At 39.8% G+C, this 24,572-nt stretch overlaps 2 protein-coding genes and 1 long non-coding RNA gene across 3 annotated transcripts in view; 1 reads left to right on the top strand and 2 right to left on the bottom strand.

Moving 5' to 3' along the window:
• Positions 1-9,331, top strand: part of faah (fatty acid amide hydrolase) — a 28,191-nt gene extending 18,860 nt beyond the window's left edge. The window contains exons 14-15 of the mRNA XM_082136152.1: positions 7,272-7,417; positions 8,657-9,331. Coding sequence (XP_081992278.1) covers positions 7,272-7,417; positions 8,657-8,803 — 293 coding nt within the window. The 3' untranslated portion in view covers positions 8,804-9,331. The remainder of the gene's footprint in view (positions 1-7,271; positions 7,418-8,656) is intronic.
• Positions 5,596-7,331, bottom strand: LOC309474021. Its single transcript, XR_014197186.1, has 2 exons — positions 7,200-7,331; positions 5,596-6,610 (listed from the first exon to the last, which is right to left on the bottom strand). It is a non-coding gene; the product is annotated as an uncharacterized lncRNA (long non-coding RNA).
• A 6,645-nt stretch (positions 9,332-15,976) lies between the features above and the next one.
• Positions 15,977-23,327, bottom strand: dmbx1b (diencephalon/mesencephalon homeobox 1b). Its single transcript, XM_082189499.1, has 5 exons — positions 23,189-23,327; positions 20,404-20,557; positions 19,916-20,094; positions 18,834-19,203; positions 15,977-17,823 (listed from the first exon to the last, which is right to left on the bottom strand). The coding sequence occupies exons 2-5, from the start codon at positions 20,555-20,557 to the stop codon at positions 17,420-17,422; spliced, it is 1,107 nt and encodes a 368-aa protein (XP_082045625.1). The 5' UTR covers positions 23,189-23,327; the 3' UTR covers positions 15,977-17,419.
• Between the last annotated feature and the right edge of the window lie 1,245 nt (positions 23,328-24,572).

The raw sequence follows: 24,572 nt of genomic DNA, 5'->3' as shown, positions 1-24,572 counted from the left end.
ACATAATCTACATCCCCCTTCTTAATGATGGGTATATATATATATATAGTAACAGTTAGCCCTAACCTTTTCTGCTATATAAGTGCAGTAGAACTGGAAGCAGTGTATGACCTGACACTCAAAATAAGGTAAAACATTTAACATTGCAAAACAGAATACAACATTGTTCCAAACGGCTAATTTTTATTGTATTTATTTTAGCCACACAGAACAGGGCTGCTGCAACAGAGGAAAGGGACCTCTCTAAACTTATGTAGTGTAGTCTTTGTACCGGGGGTTGGGCTTTGATATTCTTCCTGAACGGGTGACAACTACGGGTGGTTCCTGCACCTGTTCTGATTGCGGCTGTTCGCCATTAGGCTGGTGTTCTGGCAGAGGTTCGCTGTTGGTGCTGAGTGAGGCCTCTGCTGTTGTGGGAGGGGTGTATTGTTCGGGAGGGGTGTATTGCTCAGGTGTGTGTAGTAGATGGCGCCTGTTTCTCACATATGTGGCATCTCCGGACCGAACCTGGTAGCTGTTTGGCTGCTGTGCTCTTCCTATTACCGTCACCAATCTGTCATATCCCCTGTTCGTCTGCATTCTCACTGTCTGCCCTGCTTGCAATGAAGCCAAAGGTCTGGCTGATCTGTCGTAATGTTTCTTTCCTCTCTGTCTGGTCCGTGTCAGAGCTGCCAGGACCTGTGTTTCTACCTTTGGTACATGCATAACCTTGGTCATGGGAATGAGAGTCTTAGTGCGCCGAGAAAGCAGGCACTGGGCTGATGAGGGCAGCCCATCCCTTGGTATATTACGTAAATTGAGCAGTGCTGCATATACATCCGTACCATCACGTGCACACTTTTCCAGCAGGTGTTTGGCTGAGCGTACAGCCCTCTCAGCTAGCCCATTTGATTGAGGGTAGTGGGGGCTGCTGGTGACATGGCAAAAGTCCCATATGTGGGCAAATTCTTGGAACTCCCTGCTTGTGAAATATGCTGCGTTGTCAGTCATTAGCTGTTGAGGAGCTCCATGGGAGGCAAAGTGGCGCTTTAGCCTGGTTATAATGGTCGCGCTGGTCACGTTTGGTAGTTGGTCTATTTCAAACCAGCCGGAGTAAGAGTCGACGAGCACCAGGTGTTCTTTCCCCTCCCACTCAAAAACGTCCGCTGCTGTGAGAGCCCATGGCAAGTCTGGTATATCATGCAGTTGAAGGGGCTCCTTTGTTTGGTGTGGTCTGAGGGCATTAAAAGGAGCACATCTGTAAGTAAGTAAGTAAGTAAAGTTTATTTCTAAAGCGCTTTTCACAGATAAAATCACAAAGTGCTGTACACGAGAAAGGTAAAACAAAACAATATACTGTAAAAATGTATATACATATGTAAAATCAAAGTGACACTAGTGAAAACCCATCAACCAAAAGCTTTCTTAAATAAACAAGTCTTCAGATCTTTTTTAAAAGAGTCAACAGAGTCTGCCAGACGCAGAGACAGGGGCGCAGTCTGGGGGCAACAGACTGAAAAGACAGGTCCCCTCGGGTCTTATAACGAGTCTTGGGGACCATAAGCAGGTTCTGGCCAGAGGACCGAAGAGTGCGGCTAGAGGAGTATGGGCTCAAAAGGTCCTTGATGTACTGTGGGGCCTGACTGTTTAAGGCCCTGAAAGTCAGCACTAAAATCTTAAAATCAATCCTGAATTTTACAGGGAGCCAATGGAGAGCCAACAAAACGGGAGTAATATGAGACCTTCTGGGGGCACCAGTTAGAAGTCTAGCAGCAGAATTTTGAACCATCTCTGGAGCCAAAACATGGTTTCTCTGGCCCTGCGTTTTGTTGCTTCTAGGCCCGGGTGACCCTGATGCTGCTGTCTGATATAATAGTGTTGCAGTGTGTGGGGAGTGATGAAACGCTGACCACGGAGCAATAGGCCATTATCAACTGTGAGTTCATCTCTTATGGCATAGAACTGCCTGAGGTCATGTGGCAGCTTCTTTGAGTCAGGCCAGCCTTCGGCAACGACCTCAGATAGGCGCCTGCACAGATAGTTTGCCTGTGTTTCCTGTCTCAACTCCACCATTCTCCTCGAGGAGAGAACTTCCACTGTCATCACATCGTAATCCTCACTAGTTTCAGCCCAGTCAGTGGAGGGCAGGTGTGCACGCGAGAGCGCGTCTGCTAGGTATAGCTCTTTGCCTCTCTTGTAAATTACGTTGAGGTTATAGCGCTGCAGCTTAAGCATCATCCTCTGAAGGCGTGCAGAGGCTGAGTGCAGTGGGGTTTTTTTAATCGTGATGAGAGGCTGATGATCAGTTTCGACAGTCACTGGACGGCCATATATGTAGTCGTGGAATTTCTGACAAGCATAGACAAGGGCCAGCATCTCTTTCTCTATCTGAGCGTAGCGTGACTCAGTCTCTGTAAGTGCTCTTGAGGCAAACACCACCGGTTTGTTTTTTTGGAGGCAGACAGCACCCAGGCCATGCTGCGAGGCATCTGCAGATAATACCACCGGCTGATGCACGTCAAAGTACTGAAGTACAGGAGGACTCGTGAGTAGCTCCTTAAGTCTGGTGAATGCTGCCATGTGGTGCTCCTGCCAGCACCACTCTAGCAGGGTTGCTGTAGTTTCACTATTGCCTGGGATGAATTTTGACAAATAGTTTGTCATGCCCAAGAACCTTTGGACTCCATGCTTGTCTTCTGGGGTTGGCATAGAACGGACTGCATCTGTCTTTGTAGGGTCAGGCTTTATGCCCTGGTCAGTTAGAAGGTGACCCACATACAACACCTCAGACACCCGAAAACGGCACTTGTCAGGGTTAAGCTTAAGGTTTACGGCACGTATTCTGTCCATGACCTGGCGGAGGCGCTGGTCATGCTCTTCTCTTGTGCTGCCCCAGACGAGGATGTCGTCAACGACGATCGCACATGGTTGTCCTTCAAAGAGCTGCTCCATACACCTTTGGAAGACTTCACTACCCGTGGATATCCCATAGGGCAGGGGTCGGCAAGTAACTTTGGCCGCGGGCCAATATTTTTTTTAGCCAGTAGATGGCGGGCCAGCTACACGGAGTAGGCCTATGGATACAAATTAAATACTCTTATATAGGCCTATAATTGTGGAATATGATGTGTCCGTCACCGTCCGTGGATCATTCATTCAATCTTTTTTTTTTCAAATTAAAACCAAAAATAAAAAGATGAAAAATGACTTGTTTTTCCATTATTTATTTCCTGAACTGAAATGAAAAAAAACAATAAGGACGGGTTTTCTGTCCACCTCAACAAGGCCCTCCTCAGGCCACATCATTCCATGAAAACAGTGGAACAGGTGATCGCTGACATGCCAGGAGCCAAGGTGTTCAGCATCCTTGATGCTAAGTGTGGGTTCTGGCAGGTGCCACTCAGTGAGGAATCATCAAAGCTGACAACCTTCATGACCCCAGTGGGCCGATATGCCTTCCTGCGCATGCACAAAAATATTGGCCCGCGGCCAAAGTTACTTGCCGACCCCTGCCCTATGGGATATCCACGGGTAGTGAAGTCTTCCAAAGGTGTATGGAGCAGCTCTTTGAAGGACAACCATGTGCGATCGTCGTTGACGACATCCTCGTCTGGGGCAGCACAAGAGAAGAGCATGACCAGCGCCTCCGCCAGGTCATGGACAGAATACGTGCCGTAAACCTTAAGCTTAACCCTGACAAGTGCCGTTTTCGGGTGTCTGAGGTGTTGTATGTGGGTCACCTTCTAACTGACCAGGGCATAAAGCCGCGACTACGGCATCTAGCATGCAGCATTTAGGACTACCAAAATAATCCGGCGGGCCAGAAAATATTGCTGGCGGGCCAGTTTTGGCCCGCGGGCCGCCAGTTGCCGTTCCCTGCCATAGGGCATGCGCAGGAAGGCATATCGGCCCACTGGGGTCATGAAGGTTGTCAGCTTTGATGATTCCTCACTGAGTGGCACCTGCCAGAACCCACACTTAGCATCAAGGATGCTGAACACCTTGGCTCCTGGCATGTCAGCGATCACCTGTTCCACTGTTTTCATGGAATGATGTGGCCTGAGGAGAGCCTTGTTGAGGTGGACAGGGTCAATACACAGTCTTACGGCACCGTCTTTCTTACGTGCAGCCAGCCACCATAGATGAGACCCACTCAATGGGCTCCTGAACTGACTTAATGACAGTTCAGTCATTCTATTGAGTTCATTGATCATTTTGTCCTTCATTGCCAATGGCACTCGTCTGGGAGCACATATTGTAGGGTGCACAGGGGGGTCCAAGCGCATGTGATACATTACCGGTAGTTTGCCTATGGTGCTGCAGTCAAAGAGATCTTTATACTCTGTGAGCTCAGGGTCCCCTTGTTGGAGATCATGCACATTCGGGCCAAGTTGCACAAAGCCTAATTTGATGCTGTCTCTGAGGCCCAATAGAGGTTTTACATCATTGTCGACAACATGGAACTGTAGTGTCCCGCATGTGAAGTTTACATTAGTGACACCTAGAGTCCTTATGATCTGACCGCGAAAGGCCACAAGGTTGACTTACATGGCTGTGGTCGACATGAGCGCCTGGGTCGATGTGCTGGAGAACACCTCTGGACAGTACATTGCACCGGGCTCCAGTGTCAATCTTCACCTCAAGTTGCTTCCCTGTGTTGGAAGTGGACAGGATGGTAAATATCTCTCCCTTATCAACTGGCACCTCTACACTTTCACAGTAGAACAGATATGCGGGTTCATATGCAATTTGTGCATCTAGTTCACTAATTCTATGTGTCTGTCCTCCTCTGCGTATCGTGTGGGGTGCTCTGTTTGACTGAGATGAACCTTGTTCTGATCCTTTGTAGATGCGGGTTTTGCTCGATCTTCAGCATTTAGAAAAGTGGTTCCATTTCCCACACGCATTACAGCGGTTGTTGAAGGCTGGACAGCTGCTGAGGTCAGATGAGTGCTGGCCACCACAGTTAGAACACGTAAAATATTGCACTGCACAAACTTCACTTTCCTTCTTTAGCTCTTTGGTACCTGCTTCTTTTTTTATTTCTTTGTTTCCTTTTTCAGACTGCTCATGTAGCATGCATATTTCAATAGCTGAGTTTAAAGTAAAAAAAATTTATTTCAGCAGCTGTGTGCGGATGTTGTCATTGTGAATGCCACATACCAATCGATCTCTAATCAGTTTGTCGTGCAACGTGCCAAATTCGCATTTTCTGGCTAGTGTTTTTAACGTTGCAACGTAGGACTAGATTGTTTCGTGCGGCATCTGGTTCGTTGTATTAAATGCATGTCTGTCCATAATTACATTATTTACAGGCCGGCAGATTTCTTCAAATTTCTTTACCAGTAATTTTGAATCCTCCGGATCTTCCTCCTCCTCGAAAGTGAACGTGTCATATTTATCTTGGGCATCGGGACCAGCGAGGTTTAGAAATGTGTATGCTCGCACTTTTTCGGTTGCTGCGGAAAGACCGGCGTTGCTGTATATGCGCCATTCGCGCTTAAACGTAGTCCAATTGTCCGCAATGTTCTCGTCAAAGATGAGGGGGTCAATCTTACGAAGTCCTTGTGCCATAGTCACTTTAGGCTAACTTCTGACACCATGTACATATGTGTATACAAACTTACTGACACCTCGTGTAGAACTCAGGTCTGCTCTTTATTATCAACATTCACATGTGCTTTATTTCCGCACCTGCGCTCTCTAACTTTTCCAGAGCTCCTACGTCATCTTCTACGTCATCAACATAATCTACAACTAGCAAAAATGTGTTTCCTGTTTCATGATTTACTTAAAGTCAGCCTGAAACAAGTTTTGATGCACTTTTCTTCCCTATTGTGTCGTATACCCGAGTGAAACGGCTTCTGGAACAAGAACAAATGTGGGCGGGGCTTGATTTTGTCCGTGAGGAATTGATTGGATGGTTGTGATTTGCTATTGGCTGATCTCATGTGAGTGACAGGTTGCCCCGCCCTCATCATCAGAGAAGAGAAGAGATCCTGCAAGAGGAAGGGAAAGTCATTTTGGTTAAAGTCCCCCTGTAGTCAATAATTGTATCCCTTAAAACTCATCTTTGATCACCAAAATGACACATTTAAAGGTTTTTTTTCCTTGAAAAAAAATTCTTCATGCCTTAAAATAGCTTGAATGTAACTCGACACCCTTGCCTCAGTAAGTATACACTGTTCTATGAATATGCAAATTAGCCCCGCCTCCACTCACTCACAGCAGCTCAGAGATCCACTCGTTGACGATCACGCTTTGATCTGATTGGTTACAAGGTAGTTTGTGACGTCAGAAACACCAGCGATTTCAAACCGTGTTTTTGAGACTGTCTTTGGTTCACTGCAGTTTTAAGGAGAAAATACTCAGCAATGGTGTTGACTTATGAATGTGCACATGGCTTGTCTTAAAGCATATTAAAAACACTACATAGACACATAAACAACATTAAAAGCTTGATTTTCACCTAATTATGTAGACAGATGTATCATTTATAACAAATACTGCAATATTCCATTAGAAATAAGAATGGTCTATTTTGATTTCATGGTGACTTTAACAAAAAGGCTGATGTAGATTGTTTGATATTATGCAGTAGGTGTCTGCGGTTTAAAGTTACTTATTAAAGCTGCCGTCGGCAAGTCTGGCAGATTGGGTCGATTAGCCAAAATGTTTAATGTTTACAACTCTCATGCCCCTCCCCACTACCAGCGAGCACCCTCCCATCGAGGTCGTGCTCGTCAGTGCGTCACTGTGCGTGTGTACCTGATTTTCTGTGAACGCGTCCATCTCTTCAGCATCTATCAACACCATGGACTCGGAGATAGGCTGCCCTGGCTAATCTATCCATAGATAGCAATAACCGAGGAATTGGAAGCTTGTTAGTAGATTTTCTCTCCGCCATCACGCTTCATGCAATCTCCAGGCGAACTTCAGGCGTGGCGTGTGCATGTGATATTAACGTGCGCGAGTGAGGGGGGATCTGTGGCGTGTGCACGACCTGTGATTGACAGTCAGATCTCACACCCCCCTGCGCTGATTGGACCTGATGAAGCGGGAGCGCTGGATTTTTGCAAAACAAATAACACGCTCCAGGTGGAGTTAGAAGCTCGGGTTTTTTTCTAAAACCACCTTATTTATGTTGTTCTGTCGGATTATAGTGTCGATTACACTGAATATGATCAAAAAAATGTTGCCGACGGCAGCTTTAACTCGACAGTCATGATTTCAGCATTACATAAGGCCTTCAACAGTCACCTAGATGCAGTAATTTTTCTCCACTCCTGAAGGTGCTCTCAGCTACACATCCCTGTACAACCTGCTGAACTTCCCAGCCGGGACCGTGACCGTGTCTACAGTGACGGAAGAGGACGAAGCACAGCTCAGTCAGTATACGGGTGTCTATGGAGACGTGTGGGACAAACTCTTCGTTAAGGTTGGTTTTCACAGTGCAAGACCAGTGAAGTTAAGTTGCATTAAATCCATAGGATGTTTTTGTCAACCTTAAAGTGTTGTGAAAAATTGTGAGTTGTATGCCTGACAACCACAAGGCGGCAGTATAGTCACAATTACAAATACAGAATCATGACTGGGATCATGTACATTTTATAAAACAGACATGTGATATTTGTAAAGCTCTACCTAACTCCAGTAACCAATGTAAAGCCATATGGGACTATTTGGACTGTGTATATTTTTGGGCCCTTATGTGGAGAATTTCTTTTCTTTTTTTAAATGTCTAATCATTTCATTACAAAAAATAAGCAAATTTTTAAAACTATTACCCAGTATTCCCAAATATATGTTGAGTGTTTTTTTTGTTTTTCTTACTAACTCTTAAACACTCCATTATTTCAACCTTGTCACAGTATGTTTGGGATTCATTTAATTTGAATAAGTAAATTTGATAACTCTGGTAGTTTTACTTTAGTTTTGGTATGCTTTGAAATAAATCACACATTATAACATGGGGAAAAAAATATTAATAATTAATTTAAAATGTTTGCAGGTTGAATGGTCAATGTAGAAATGACCTTAGTGAACAAATGTAATTGCACCAACCACATTATTTATTGTCAACAATAATTTGTGCCATGAAATATTTTTGTGAAATAATAATTATTATTATATATATATATAGGGCTTGACAAGGCTAATATAAGTGTAACCAAAATATTGTTTTTGTTATCATTTATTTAAAAATGTTTAAATCAAACCATTATTCTTAAAGGTGTATTGTCACTTCATAACAGGATTCAACAGAAAGTGTAGAAACAAAGACAAATTTTGCTGCTTTTTTTCTCCCGAAAATAAAAATCAAAGCCGCATTTTAGGGGGGAAAAAAGCAATATTTAAGCAGATTTTTTTACTTTAATTGGCTGCTATTTGAATAAATAACAAAAATTAAAAAATTAAAAGTTAAGCAAAATTAAAAGTTTAGCATTTTTGCATTTGCATTACTTTTGCATTACAAAGTCAAACCCATCATATAATATCAGTAATATGTCATGGGATGCAAATGTGTGTGTGTGTGTGTGTGTGTGTGTGTGTGTGTGTGTGTGTGTGTGTGTGTGTGTGTGTGTGTGTGTGTGTGTGTGTGTGTGTGTGTGTGTGTGTGTGTGTGTGTGTGTGTGTGTGTGTGTGTGTGTGTGTGTGTGTGTGTGTGTGTTTTCAGGCAGTGAAGGATGGCGTAGGTCTCCCTGTGTCAGTACAGTGTGTATCTCTACCGTGGCAGGATGAAATGTGTCTGCGCTTTATGAGAGAGGTGGAACGGCTCACAGCCAAAAACTCACCAAAACTCACCAGGAAACACGATGACTGAAAGTCAGCTGCGTGTTTCTGAGCGGCTAACGGTTCAGTCGTAGGAGAGTCATGAACGGGCCGGCGCAGAATCTGTGACCATAGCTGATGATGCTTTTGACTAACAACAAGACTGTAGTGTGATGTATTTCATTAATGTTTACATCTGATTGTCCTTGAGATTGTGTGTTGAGTTAATGATGTTTAAATCAGATTAACATGTAAAAATGACTAAAAGACATTAATAGGTTGATCGGTTTGTCCAACCAGTGGCAGACAACGAGAAACTATTTGAAATTGGGCTTAATTCTTTGCACTAACTTTTGGTGAAGATGGTGGCACTGAAATTACACACTTCACCTTTAATAAACAAATAACTTTCAATCATTCTTCACTGTTTAAATGAAGCGTGAATATTTGCAGTCAGTATAGAAGCAATGCAGCTTCATGAAGCCTGTATGAGGATTTAAATGCATCTCTTCATATCTGTATCATTTTGTATAATTTAATGCCTTACAAATTCATTAAACTAAAATGAGTCAGTACATCACAGGTTCACCGAGAGCGTGTTCCTTGCCTGTCTGTCGGTATGAGATGAGCGCTGCTCGTTTTCTCTGCCCTGAATGATGACTTTGGTTGGGAAGGCTTTAACTGGACTTAATGACACATGACACCATCAGCTCCAGTGTAATGTAAATATTTGTCTGTTCTGGGTTTTGCACACATTTTACATTCTTCATTTGCATTAGTCATCAAGGATGGGAACTCATTAGGGACATTTTGATTTCTTCTCATTATATTGTTCTCTTTCCGGGTCCACTGCTGAAATGAACCCTAGCTCTAATTCTGGCCTGAATAAAGAAATGTATTCAAAAAAACATTGATTTAATAATGTAACATGGAGACATACGATACGCTACTTTTGGGATCAGTAAGGTTTAAAAAAAATAATTTAAAAAATAATACTTTTATTCAGTAAAGATGCATTCAATTGATTAAAAGCGATAGTAGAGACATTTAGTGTTACAAAAGATGATTATAGTTACTAAAGTTATAAATATGGATATTTTCCTTATAAAAAATGCATCGCTTCACTTCAGAAGAAAGTCATATACACCTAGGATGGATTGAGGGTGAGTAAATTATGGGATAATTAAAATTTTTTGGAAGAACTATACCTTTGAATTGTGAAAAAATGAAGAATATTGATATGGAATGAATAATAATTGTAGTTATTGAAACTAATCGGTATAATTTCTCCATTCTCAATATTTGTGTTCAGTTTCAATCAGAATATCCATACTAATTTCTTTTCATGAAAATACTTGATGTAATTTAATTGTCGGATATTTGAACGTTTATTTTGGTATATCAAACTAAAACAATTACAAATGACATTTTATCAGTTATTTATCATTGTGATATTCACAAATCCACTGCTTTTTTTTAAAAGGGATACTCCACTTTTTTTGGAAATAGGCTCATTTTACAACTCCCCCAGAGTTAAAAAGTTGAGTTTTACCGTTTTCGAATCCATTCAGCCGATCTCCGGGTCTGGCGGTAGCACTTTTAGCATAGCTTAGCATAGATCATTGAATCGGACAGGACCATTAGCATCTCTCTCAAAAAAATGACCAAAGAGTTTCGATATTGTTCCTATTTAAAACTTGACTCTTCTGTAGTTACATCGTGTACTAAGACCGACAGAAAATGAAAAGTTGCGTTTTTCTAGGCTGATATGGCTAGGAACTATACTCTCATTCCTGCGTAATAATCAAGAAACTTTGCTGCCGTACCATGAGTCCAGCAGGCGTAATGATATGACGCAGCACCTGAAAATAGTCCCCAGATCGTAACTTCCAACGTGACCGGGACTAAGTTTGTCTAACCTATTAGACCTATTTTCAGGCGCTGCGTCATATCGAGAGTCGAGTTTTAAATAGGAAAAATATCGAAACTCTTTGGTCATTTTTTTGAGAGAGATGCTAATGGTCATGTCCGATTCAATGATCTATGCTAAGCTATGCTAAAAGGGGTACCGCCAGACCCGGAGATCGGCTGAATGGATTCGAAAACGGTAAAACTCAACTGTTGGCAGAGTTGTAAAATGAGCCTATTTCCAAAAAAAAGTGGAGTATCCCTTTAAGAGTGAAGGTTACTAGAAAGTCACAGGCAGAGTTTGATGAAGGTTGAGCTAAACTCGACGTCGAGGGCATCATGGTGGCGAGGGTTTCTGAAGAGAAAATGACAAAATGTAGTTTTTAGATTACAAGCAGTGGAGAAAACTGTAAGTGCAGATGTTTCAGGCATGTACAGTAGACGCCTCACTGAAACTTGAAAAGTATGTCTGGCCAGGGACGTACCGCTGGATTAGAGGATAACGATAACGATGACTGTAAAGATTTCTGCGATTCAACAGTTCAGTGATTCAGGGTTTTGGCGGCTTTGTGGTTTTTATTGCACAAACGGGAAGCATCGCCTCTGGACAAGATTCTCTTTTCTCCTGCGCCGTTCTGCTTCTTTTCTTCTTTTCTTTCGCCATGTCTTCTTCTCTCTCTCTCTCTACGTCACACCACCCCCCACAGCGCTTCTGCTACGTTTGAGTTTTCCTTTCTTTCCTTCCGCGGTGAGCTCGCCCCGAAGCCCTTATAGCCAAATTGGTTTACATTGGGGAGATAAATGCTCTGCAAATGCGCTTAAACACATACAGTAAAAATGCAGACAGTGCGTATCGGGATTACCGACCAAGTCAGGAGGCGGAAAAGAGAGCCGCTGCTCGCAGAGTCTGTCTCATCCACTTTCAGGAAGAGCAGAAGAGGATTTAGCATATCCTTGCCTGTCAGTAATTCCTGGAATTATATAACGCCATGGCAAGAATAAAAGTCCGGCGGTATTGTGAAAGTATTGTTTTGCAGGGCTGGCAGAGTGAGTCGTCGGGCGGGTCAGATGGAAAGGGGTAAAGACTGCAGAGTTTTCAAGTGAGGATACTGTCGAGTGGAATTATGGGAAATCTGAGTTAAACCTTCTGGATTTCTGCTGAGCGGCTTCTTCTGTTGTCTTAACTCTGAGAGCGTGGAGGAGTTTGATGCTTCACGTCACTATAGAGAATGCTTTGCTATAGTGGCCGAGTTCAGTTTTCTGCTGGACGAATCACTGAATTCAGTTCAGCTATTTTCTCTCTTTTGTCTAAGTTGCACTCTGTCATATCAGGAGTTTAATAAATGGTTTATTTACATGGAATGGGTCTCCTCAAAACATATAGGGGCCTATTGCAAAGCATTACATTAATGATTGAGAGACGAACAAATAAGTTCCTCAAAAGCCTGTTGAATCATTTTTGATTCAAACATTTGAACGTGTTTTTTTTTTTCTATAGATAACCAAGAAAAACTAAACTGCTTCAGTCCAGTAAGTGTTCATCTTGAAATACTAACAATCTAAAACATTTTTTTGGTTACTTCATTCAAATCCGTAAAGATTTCACAGCAAAAAAAGATGTGTACCATGACCTGAAGTGCAGATATTGCAGGTAGTATTATTAACCAATAACCAATGATAAAAGTAAAATACCGGAAAGACCTCGTGCAATTCTTGGGCGAGTGCATAAGAAAAGGTTCTGTAGGTGTTTTGGTCTAATTTGGTCACGATATTGACAGTAAATAAATCATGTTAGAATTCAGACCTACCTAAAAATCCACCTTTTCTGTTGTTTTATTTAATTGATGGCATAATGCACACCTCATATAATAAACTAAAATAAGTCAAATGTAAGCACACTTCACTTCAAGCAACTAACCCTTTAAAGCTCTAAACCCACTGAGATGGAGAACATTTAAAGGGGTGGTTGATTATGATTTGACTTTTCTAACTTTAGTTAGTGTGTAATGTTGCTGTTTGAGCATAAACAACATCTGCAAAGTTACAACGCTCAAAGTTCAAAGCAAAGGGAGATATTTTCTTTTAAAGAAATTGCTTTTTAAGGACACGGCTGATAGAGACTACACCACATTCCTCCCGGGTTAGTGACATCACTAACCCTAAAATTTACATAAACGATAGCACGATTTATAGATTATCATGACAGAATATGCAAATCAATGACTAGAAGATAACTACACATAAGCTACATAAATTCATCAACTAACCATTCAGAAATGTCCTGTTGCTTCTACATGTTGTCACTTTTTGAGTCTCTCCATCTTTATCTGATTCTGGTTTGAAGCTCCACCCCCTGTGCCGGGAGCAGCAGCTCATTTGCATTTAAAGGTACAGACACAAAAACAGTGCGTTTTTGCTCACCCTCAAAAAGTGACAATTTTAACATGCTATATAAAAATATATGTGGGCTATTTTGAGCTAAAACTTAACATACACACTCTGGGGACATCAGAGACTTATTTTACATCTTGTGAAAAGGGCATTATACCACTCCTTTAAACTTATAACTTTATGAATACTTCCAAATAAATGCTTGTTCTTGCGAAGTCTCACACCCTCCAGAGTGTTAAAACCAGACGCACCCCACTGATATTTCCTGACTCCTCTACTTTATGCACATCCAGCAAGGTTAGAACAAAACTCATACCATGCCATTGAAACAGCCCCTTTTCACACTCCTTTATGGTTCCTCTAAAGGTCTTAGCCGTGCAGCAAAGGAGAGCTGTCACTGGGGAACCTGAGCCCATTGATGAACTGACAGCCACTGCCAGAATATGATCCTAATCCTGTTCCCAGCATTCTTTAACCCACTGCCATCGCAGTACCGCCACATATTCAAGCAGCTGTCAACTCAGAAAATCCCTATAACAGAGCACAACCCTGATACACATCAAAGAGCTCGAGAGGACCTCAACAGCTTAACACACACACACACACACACACACACACACACACACACACACACACACACACACACACACACACACACACACACACACACACACACATACACACAGAGAGAGAGAGAGAGAGAGATGAAAAACACCCAACCCAAAAACTGCTAATTTTTACACTTACCAGCACACACTAAATATTGGTTGTAAAAGTGTCAAACAAGAGATTTAACGTGTTGTATGTCATAAAATGAATTACATTAATGATCACTGAAGCAGTGGTTTTCAACTGGCTTTGCTTCAGGACGCAGATTTTTATCTCAGAGATTTAGTAACTAAATAAAATCGAATGTTGGCTTTTTTTTTTATCCTGACCTAGAACCCACAAATGTGACATTATTAACATGGCATAGACTGAATAGGAAAATTTACATATAGTAGTATGCACTCTTTTGAATGGTCTAAAGGGCCAAGAATTCAAACCATGTTTATCTTTGTTGTGCAAAGAAAAGTGAAGCATATTTCATGTAGTTTGAAAAGTTTATTTTTTATTTTTTACAGCCTTTAACAAAAAGTTTGGGAAGTATTTTCTTCCCACTTTCAGCGTTATTTTAGTATCAATGAGATACTAGTTTTTAGCAATATACTTTCAATTAGTTTTTATTTTAAAATATTTCAGTTTTATTTAAATTTGAGTGATTTTTTTGTATGTTTTTGACATCATTATTATTATAATTATTATTATATATATATTTTTTTTTTACTACATCAAGCTAAACTGAATTAAAATGAGAAGTGTTGGCACCTAGCTAAAAAATAAGGTTAAAAGTACACCATGTATCTTTCGGCCCTCTAGCGCTTACAAAACTAAACTGCATGCATTTAGCAGAAGAACATTGTTTTGGTTGTGCTTCAGCTCTGTGTGTGTGGATGAATATGGTTCTTTCTCATAACTAAAGAAAGAGATAGAAAGATGAATCTACTTCTCATAAAACATTCACTACCAGTTTAGATGAAAAGGATCTCAAGCTGACTAGCTGAAGACGTTACTGTAGCTTTACCCATTAATAGACACCATACTTCACTGATTTTCTTTTTTAGCAGCAACTATAATGTAATGACTGAACAATAGATAATGTTTTACAATGAACTCTTTAAAGCTACATATGGCAATTTATCTGTTCAATTAGATACTCTACTCACCTGTTGAGTAATAAAAACACCATCAACTCCACCTCACTTTTACAACATTTCGGATCCCTCAGTTCTCACCATCTCTGAAAGCCAAACCAATGTTGATTCTCTTTCTCTTTTTGCCAGCAGACTCTCCTTTGTTCGGCGTTTGTTTAAAATGGGTGATTCCTAAGAGATTTAGCGGCTCCATGTCAATCTTTCTCGCGCATTGTGACAACTAACCCCTGCTACACACACACACACACACACACACACACACACACACACACACACACACACACACACACACACACACACACACACACATACATTTTGGAAGAAGGATTGCTTATGTATTGACGTTTTTGTATATTTTATTATAGTTATCGTTCATTTAGCCTATTTCAAGTAACAATAAAAAAAAAATTGAGTTAACTCCCTGCACCCTTTTAAAAGTTAATAAGCATTTTGTCCTATTTATGATTACATTTTATTGTTTGTGTTTATAATTTTTTTCAACGCTGTCTGTCACACACCACTTTAGAACCAATGCATTATTATGCTTTTGTTAAAGATCTTGTCTTTTCTCCTCCCCTTTCTGCCTGGAGTGAGAATGAAATCCATCTTTTTTAAATTCACTGGAGTGCCAGCATATAAAGTATGGGCTGTTAACAGGTGTCTGAACATGACATGTCTTCTCACTCCATCCCTCTGTTCTTCCTCAACTTAATCCACTGGTATCCTGACCCGTGTTAATCTCCTTACTGCAGGAGTTGTGCTTCAGAGCTGCCAAACCTCTGACAGGAGGGTGGCGACGGCCTCGCCGGGGTGATGTGGGGTGATCCACTCGTTTTAAGCTTTTCACTGGATCTGTTATCAAGATGAACATGCATGCAAAAGAGTGGAAAAAACATGTAGAAAACATTACATTCCATCCATTTATTTAGAAATGGTGTGCAAGTAATGCAATGCATATGGATTTTAAAAGAAAATCATTTTAGAGAAAAAAAAAAAACATGAGAAAGGAGCATGCTTAAAAATCTAATCAATGTGTCTCTGTAAATTTCTTCATAAATATTGCATTCCTCAAATTAATTTGAGCTCAGTGCTCTGATGTAACTTTTTCCTTATTTTTTTATATAAATCTCTAATTATGATTTTTGCCGTTGTAGAGCTATAGCTAATGTTAGTTACCTTTCTTAACTAATTCATGATCAATTTAGCTTCTGTTGTAATTACTCGTAAAATTACAGAATTGTTTTTTAATGGTGGAACTGTAAGAAATGCATGATTATTCTTATAATAACTTTTTTTAAAGCAGGATGAAATGAATGTGACTCAGTGGCAGAAAAAGTGTGCATTAAATGTCGTCAAATACAGGTGTAATGGAAAAGAAAAAACATAAATCTGAAATATAGACTCATCAAACAATAAAACTACTGTTACAGATTCAGTTCATATATGTGGTTTATTCCCTTTCATTTCACTGATAAATTATTCACATTTATTTAAACAATTCCATTAGACTCTAAGATGACAAATCACATGGCATGACATCAAGAACATCAGTCCAGGTGATGCTGAAGTCTTTCTGATGTTAGCAGAAGCTTCATCCATACGTTTACGTCCCTTTATAAGATCCACAGACAGTTAAACATTTCTTCAAATATACAAACGGGAGGCTTCACTACCTTCTACTAAGGCTGTGGACCCTAATACGCTTATTTACAGAGACAAATGAATTTAATTTTAAAAAAAATTGCATTTCAAAGTGCAAAGCAAGGGGTGTTTGGAAAAGTTTAACGCCTCTGCCATGCAGCCAGACCTTAACATTTCAAAGTCGTCCAAACTTCACTCCGCCATGCTAAATGATAATGAAACAGCTCCAGCTCAGCCAGATGTCACGTGATTTCTGCACACTAATGTTGTGCAGGCCCTGTTTACAGCTGGTATTAAGATGTGTTTTGGTTGATCGGATCCAACGACACTAAATACAGGTGTAAACAGGGTGTAAAACGTTTTGAGCTTGTCCACTTTTGAACACTTCCAGAGGGAGTCGGAAACACATTCGAACGGATTGCTTTCATAGTGTAAACGTTCATGTGGTCGAATGAGCCACAAAAGACTGTCTACTCTCCGTCTACTCTCCGTCTACTGAACTAATGCGTGAACATTATGGGAAGAGCTCTAGCCAGATGGGATTTAAACTTTGTCGGCTGAAGATCCAAGTTTGGTTTGAAGATGAAAAATGTACCAAGCACAATGTTCTCTCACCATTCCTAATGTCTAACACACACTCACAGCGTTCGGCTGGTCTTGTGTGTGTCAGAGCAGAAACTAAAGCTGATGCTCTCCGTGTGTTTTTCCGTCGTCTCCTTTCACGTTCATATGTAAATTGCATGAGCTTATTTTGTCCATTAGATCGAAAGATCTGAAAAAAGCCATACTTTAACCCACCCATAGACCCTCTCCTTAAAGAAATCAGGACAAAAGTGGACAAAAGAGACGGATTAAAACACCAGGTGTGAACGGGAATGTGTCTCCCTCGTCTAATCGTGATCCGATCGACCAAAACACATCTTAATACCACATGCAAACCAGGCTTTAGATCTTGGACACAGGACATTGAGAGGTTAGTTTGGAAGCGTGTCCAAGCCGAGAGATGCAGCGTGTTGCTTCGCCCTCAGACGCAGGTTTTCGATGCTTGTGGTTTTGCTGTTGAGGGCCGGTAGAGCACCAGAGCCCTGCATCAGAGGGCCGCTCCACATCTGCTGGGCCTGGGACAGGGACTGGTAGTAGGGCTGACACGGCAGCGATCCCAGCGGAGACGCCATGTTCATGTTTACACCCAGGTAGGGTAAGGAGGAGGGCGTGGACACGTCGAAGGCGGGGTAGTGCATGATGTTGTTGGTGGCGGCCATGTGCTGGCGAAACTGCTCCTGCAGACGGAAGAGACTGAGAGGAGACGAGGCGTAGGAATTAGTCTGAGCCACTCCACCACTGGAGGAGGGAAGAGCCGGAGAACCAAGCGGATCATCTGCGGAGAGATGACAATGTAATACTGTTTCCATTTGCATTCAACATTCTTAAAGATACTGTTCACTCAAAAATGTATATTCTGTCATTTACTCAACGTCATTGATGTTCCAAACTATAAGACTTTGGTTTAATTTACCAATGACACATAGGCTTCCTATAAAGGAATATTCACCCAAAAATGAATATTCTGTCATCAATTACTCACTCTCATGTTGTTCTAAACCCACAAGACTTCTTTGTTCATTCTTCGAAAGACAAATTAAGATATTTTTAATGAAGCCTGAGAGGTTTCTGTCTCTCCATTGAAAGTCCAGGTCACCAAAACTTAAAAGATCTAAAAAGGTTATAAAGGCTTTGTAAAATGAATCTAGCGGTTTAATCCAAGTTTTGTGAGAAGAGATACGATTGCTTTATATAATGAAAAGAAAGACGACAACGCTTTTTTCGCATAAAGACGACAACGTTGCCGAAAATGATTAAAAACACTGTATTCTGCTGCCAGGCCAGTAGTTGGCGATGTCACTTTGAAAAAAAACAACAACAATAGACTAAACATGTAATACGCACCGTTTTCACATATTCGTGTTTTTTTTTTGTTTACATGGAGACAATAATGGTATCGTTTTCAAAACCTTGCGTTTTCAGGCCATTGTCGTGTAAATGAACAGCCAAAACGCATTAAAAAGTTTTCCGTTTTCAGTTGAAAACCGGTGTCGTGTAAACGGCCCCTTGATTTAGGCTTTTATTTACATCTAAATAATGATCAACGTACCCAGATTTTTACCCTATAGTGTAAATTCTGTCATCGTTTACTGTTGAGGTGCTTTTTTTGTCATTTCTTCAGTGTTTCTCCTTTTGTGTTCCCCGGAGGAGTTTGGAATGATGTGATTGAGTAAATTACGACAGCAATTTCATTTTTAATTCTGGATGCCACTTCTTTAATCTATTTGAAAGCGTTTCCTTTTAAACATTGTGAAAGAAAGATCATACATAAATAGCTATTCATACCTAATTTAGGGCTGATTGGTTTGCAAGAAGGTGAAGTGTCGTCTGTCAGGGGAAGCCCCGCCTCTTTTGTTTCATCTTTGATTGACAGCGACTCATCCTCTCTGTCAGTCATGTCCTCCGCCCCTGACTCCGCCCCTGACTGTTCCGGTGAGGTGACATTGACCTCCTCACTCGGCTCACAGGGAGGGGCACACGTGGGGCCACGCCCATCTGAAGGAGAGGGCGGGGCTTGAGCCTCAATGGGCGGAGCTTCTTCTTTTCCTTCTTCCTGCGCGCTCTCCATCCCGGCATCCTTCATCCGCTGGAGCTGCTCTTTCTGCAAACTGCGCTGCTTCTTGCGAAACTTCGCACGGCGGTTTTTAAACCACACCTGTTAGTGTGAAGAAATTGGTGTTTGTGAATCTTTAAAGGTTGACAAGGGAATCGTTGAATTAAGGCAAGACACCACTGGTGATATAGGGTAAAAACTTTAACTGATAGGTATGACCATACATCCCCAAATGAGTAATCACAGTACATCAAGAAAATTGTTTTGTATTTCAAGATTTCTGAAATGTTATGTTCAAATATGCAAATGAGACAGTCTCTAAAGTATGCACAAATGTAGAAAAATGCAAAAAACGTTTGCTTCATTTTTGTAGTGTTCATGATTTTTTAAAGAGGGGATTTTGGATATTTCTTTAGCTCCATAATTTAGAAAATACTATCGACAGCAAGAAAAAAAATATATTTTCACCATGTTTTTAGGGAAAAAATATAAAACAGGTGAATTATACATGAACAAACCCCTTTGTAAAAACCTTCAGAGTATAGATAGGAGTAAAGCAGGAAAGTTTCTAATATGTATTTGTCACTAAAACCTACATATGCAAATAGATACAATTTAGTAAAAAAATTTAATACAAAATAAAACTCCTAATTGTGTATTTTCTTTGCATTTAGTCTAATGCCTGTACTTAATTAAGGTGCATAATATGTAACATTAGAGATCATTTTGCCAACACTACAAGCTTGTGTTGTGCCCTGGCATCTTTTATGTGCTTTTTGATCTTGAAATGATTTCCCATCGGCTGTGAACTGACCTGCACTCGAGCTTCGGGGAGGTTGGTGCACATGGCCAGACGTTCACGCATGACCACATCCGGATAGTGAGTTTTCTGGAAGGTCTTCTCCAGCGCCTCGAGCTGCTGCGCGGTGAAGGCTGTCCGGCTGCGGCGCTGCTTCCGGTGCTGAGAGCCGTACCGAGCCTCTAAGATGATGTCTACACACACACACACACACACACACACACACACACACACACACACATTGAAGATGAAGAATTATGGTAATCTATCGATCTATCTATTCATCCATCGATCCATCCATCTATCTTATCAGTCAAAGAATTTGACCTATCTATCTATCTATCTATCTATCTATCTATCTATCTATCTATCTATCTATCTATCTATCTATCTATCTATCTATCTATCTATCTATCTATCTATCTATCTATCTATCTATCTATCTATCTATCTATCTATCTATCTATCTATCAAAGAGTTTGACATTTCAGGTGAGCGGTTACCTGCCAGTCTCTCCGCCAGGGTGAGCGCGTGCACGGAGGGCCGGTAGTCGGGCGCGTGCTGCGCGTGCTGCGCGGCCTGTTGATGCAGGTTGTACATGGCGCTCAGCGAGTTCATGGCGTGCAGAGAGTAGCCGTTCACCCCGTAGTGCTGCATCTGATAAACGACAGAACATGCAGAAGATTACTTGCATGGTTACTTACAATAATCATTTAACTTCTCCGTTTACGAGTTCATGTTGCATCTCACGCATGTGATGGTCATAACGCGGCCTATATCCATAAAGAGACCTGAATCATGGAAATAATTTCACCACCTGAAAAATAAATAGGCCTAACTGACCGAATTTGAACATACACTGTTAAAAAAAGTTATTTATTGGCATTCATGGTTCCACGAAGAACCTTTAACATCCATGGAATCTCACCATCGCACAAAAGAGTCTTTATAGGAAAAGGGTTCTTTAGATTATTAAAAATGTTCTTCACACCAAGAAGGGGGAAAAAATGGTTAATTTAAGATATTCTCACTGAAAGGTGGTTCAAAATGGTTATTCTATGGAATCACTAAAAAATAAATAAAATAAAAAGAACTTGGAAACTTAATTTTAAAGAAAGTAGGCAACTCTATTTTTTATATAGGCTAATATACCTGCTCCACATGCATCTTATATTTCACTATTCACTATAAATACATTAATAATTTATTTATCGCATACCTTATTTAATTGTAAATGAAATAAATTAGTTCCCTCATAAATCAAGAAATAATTATTTCCTGTAATATAGGCCAATGTCTTTCACAGAATATGTGCATTGCACTCTTTGTCTTACAACAAAAGTTGTGTATGAGTCGTAAACAAACACCATCTGTGTGTGTTCATAAACTTTCTCTTCATATTTTTCTTGTAAAACGCTCACAACAGTTTTAACACAGGCTACGTATTTTTCGCTATTTTATTTAATTTGAATCGAATCATTTTTTGTGCTAAAAGTGCGTGTTAATTCTTTGTTTTTCTTCTATAATTTTAAGCAAATACTAACTTTTTTACAAATTAATATTAGCTTATATAGGTATAGGCTATAGCCTAACTTTTGTGTGCATTCACTTTAATTAAATTGGAAAACGCGTGAAAAAAAGAATATGGAAAAGCTGTTGTTTACTTTATTTTTTTTATTATTTTTTTTATTCTGACTGAGCAAAAACATTTTATTCATCATGATGGCGTATATCGATGATGAATGTTTTCGTTCAGTTTGCAAGCAGCCGTGACAGATTGACTTTTGATAGGTCGTCTGTCAAATTAAATATAGCCAGATATGAATAATTCGTTTTGGGTATGTTGAAGACATTTTAAAAAGTGTATTAATTTTTGCGCATTCTCTAGAACTGCTCGAGGGCCTATTTGACAATATCTGTCATAAAAATGAAAAATCGCTTTAACTGCGTTTAATAAATAACAATTAGGCCTGGTAGATAATAGCAGATGATTGAATTTGAATTTATTCAGAAGACTGTGCGGATTTTCCATCATTAAGCTGCAGTTTGATCACCCTTTAATCGGTGATAATTGGCTACAGTGTAATAATCTCTTTATTAGTCATAATTATTTTTTGAAGCAAGAATAAGTGTAAGCAGCCTGAGGGTTTAGGATTTAGTCCTGACTAAAGAGCCCGTGGCATTTGTGTCACTGACACTAAATTCCCCAGTGTAATCATATTCCAGCCACATGGGAATACTTTAATTCGGCTGAACAAAAAGTGCTTTGCTAAACATTTACTGTGTGTGTCTGTCCCTCCCGGTGTTGAGCTCAGTCGGTGCTCTTTCTGTCGCCTCTGGGCTGGTTCTGTTGGAGATGTGTGTGTGCATTTATAGATGCGCCTAATGTTGCTGCAAATATAGCTTTCCTAACCAGTCTGACTGAGTCTGACCTGATGGACGCGAGTTTGTGTTTGACGACACTTCGTGCACTTTTTTTTTTTTTTTTTTTTTTTTTGACAACCCGCCACAATATTTCCGACACATTTTGATTAAAATAATTTTGTGTTTGCAACATATTTTTGTGTCTTCAATTTTTTTTCTTCCAAATTATCTCTAAAATAATTGTTTCAACTCACGTTTGGGTAAAATATGGACAACCGTTGGTTTAAAAATGTAGGCCTAATTAAAAAATTTAAACCAACAATTGGGTTTGTCCATATTTGACCCACCCATGGGTTGAAACAACCCAGCATTTGAGTAAATCAGGGCTTAATGTAGGCCTACATTTAGTTTAAATATATATTTGAATATTTTTAATATTTGCAAAATATACTCCATATAAATCAAAGTTTTGTCATTTCAAACTAATCTGAATGTACATTAACTAATGGTCTTTTTTATTAGGTTTAAAATCCCAATTAAATTATACATTTAAAATATTATTTAATATGACTGAATTAGCTACGTTAGGTTGCACCAGACAAACTCATTTGTAAGAGTCCGATCATAAATATATTCTTAACAATTGCACACTTTCACCACCTACAGTTTGTAATTCAATGTTTGTTAAAGTTATTAACAAATAATTTTAGCCTATTATAATAGACTTTAAAACGGTCAGTTTCAAGTCTTTAGGACCTGAAAGAAGGTATACAGAAGGTATAATAACTAAAATAATATTTTAAATCGCATTATAAACAAATTTAGGTTAGCCTATATGTGTATGTTAAAACACATAAACTCATGAAAGCAGTTTTTAAAACTGATTTTCACGGGCTCATATGAATTTTTAAAGTGTTTACTCACCTCTCTGAGAAGTTTTCCCCCCTCCGAACTGTGACAACAATTTAGCAACTGAACAGAAGTGATTTTTCCCAGTCTGTCTGTAGTTTAATATCCCGTTGGAAGTCAAACGTATCCGAGACTGTTTACAACTGCTCTGTTCTGAAGAATGTTTGATGTTAGTCCTCAAAAAATATCACAGCCTCCGCGGGTCAGAGCGCTGGAAGCTCCCGCCCATCGCCCAATGAGGAGCGCGATCAGGTCACAGCGGAACCTGATTGGCCAATTTCGCTGTCAGTCAGCGGTTCTCCGTCACCTTCAGTTCTTCCAGTTTTCACGGGTTCATGCTGACCTGTGCAACGGTATGCTTTTTTATGCTCTTTTTATAAATATATGACAAGTGACTGAATAAGTTAAGAATTATAAATAAATTATTTTTAAATTATAAATAATACTTTAAACATGTTTAAAATAGCTCAAATGTTTTAAACGTCAAAAAGATACAAAGACAAAAAAAAAGGCTGGGTTGTTTCAAGTCATGTTTGGGTAAAAAATTGACTAAACCAACCATTGGGTTTAAAAATTAAATTAATAAAAATGTACCGGTTAAAAAAATTAACCCAACGGTTGGATTTGTCAATTTTTTACCCAAACATGACTTGAAACAACCCAGCATTTTTCAGAGTGCTCTTTAGAGTGTATCTTTCTATTAGGTAGAATTTTGAATTAATACATTTGATTTATTATTGTTACACCAATAAGAAAGTGCAAAAACAGATGTACTATAGCATAAACTATAAAGAACAACTTTGACACATTTTCAAGCTGGAATCTAATTGTGAAAATGTGGAGGGGTAAATAATTGTAAACTATTATTTGCGTTCCACCTCTGAGTCTGACAAGCTGATTTTAAGAGGGACCGAAGCACAGGAGGAGGAGGAGAGAATGAGATCTCTAATAGATGGCAGAATCTCTCCCGGCCCGGAGGATTTAGAGACAAGACGCCATCTCAGCCTTTAAAACACTCTTAAAATGACGGATGGTAAGAGGATTAAAACAATAATGCCCTTCTCTTCTTCAGTTTTTTTAAAGGTTTTTTTTTTTTTTTTTTTTTAAAGGGGGGAAACATTTAGGCTGGAATTAAGAAGAGGCCCTGCAATGTAAAGCTTAATATTTTGTTGAAATGCTGGGGAAAATTGGAGATTCAGGGTGATATTTTCAGTCTTGGCTAAATTATTAAAGCCTTTATAGATGAAAATAATAATAATAATAAATTAATTAATCTTTTTATTTTTTTTATTTAGTAATTTTTTTTGTGTTTTATTTATTTAATAAACTATTGTATTTAGGATAGTCTACTATAAATCATAGGAATTAGTGCGTTCCTCTGTACGGCTTAATCTAAACT

This window comes from Leuciscus leuciscus (assembly GCF_965113295.1).
Source record: "Leuciscus leuciscus genome assembly, chromosome: 14".
Taxonomy (NCBI): Eukaryota; Metazoa; Chordata; class Actinopteri; order Cypriniformes; family Leuciscidae; genus Leuciscus; species Leuciscus leuciscus.
The sequence above is the reverse complement of the archived record's forward strand: the minus strand, read 5'-3'. Positions and strand labels throughout refer to the sequence as shown.

What these genes read in the sequence shown, in the direction of transcription:
- dmbx1b (XM_082189499.1), bottom strand. Translation starts at nt 20,557, where the DNA reads ATGCAGCACTACGGGGTGAACGGCTACTCTCTGCACGCCATGAACTCG. An exon ending in CCTGGCGGAGAGACTGGCAG is followed by an intron (nt 20,095 to 20,403) that starts GTAACCGCTCAC and finishes GTGTGTGTGTAG; the next exon opens with ACATCATCTTAGAGGCTCGG. An exon ending in TCCCCGAAGCTCGAGTGCAG is followed by an intron (nt 19,204 to 19,915) that starts GTCAGTTCACAG and finishes TCACACTAACAG; the next exon opens with GTGTGGTTTAAAAACCGCCG.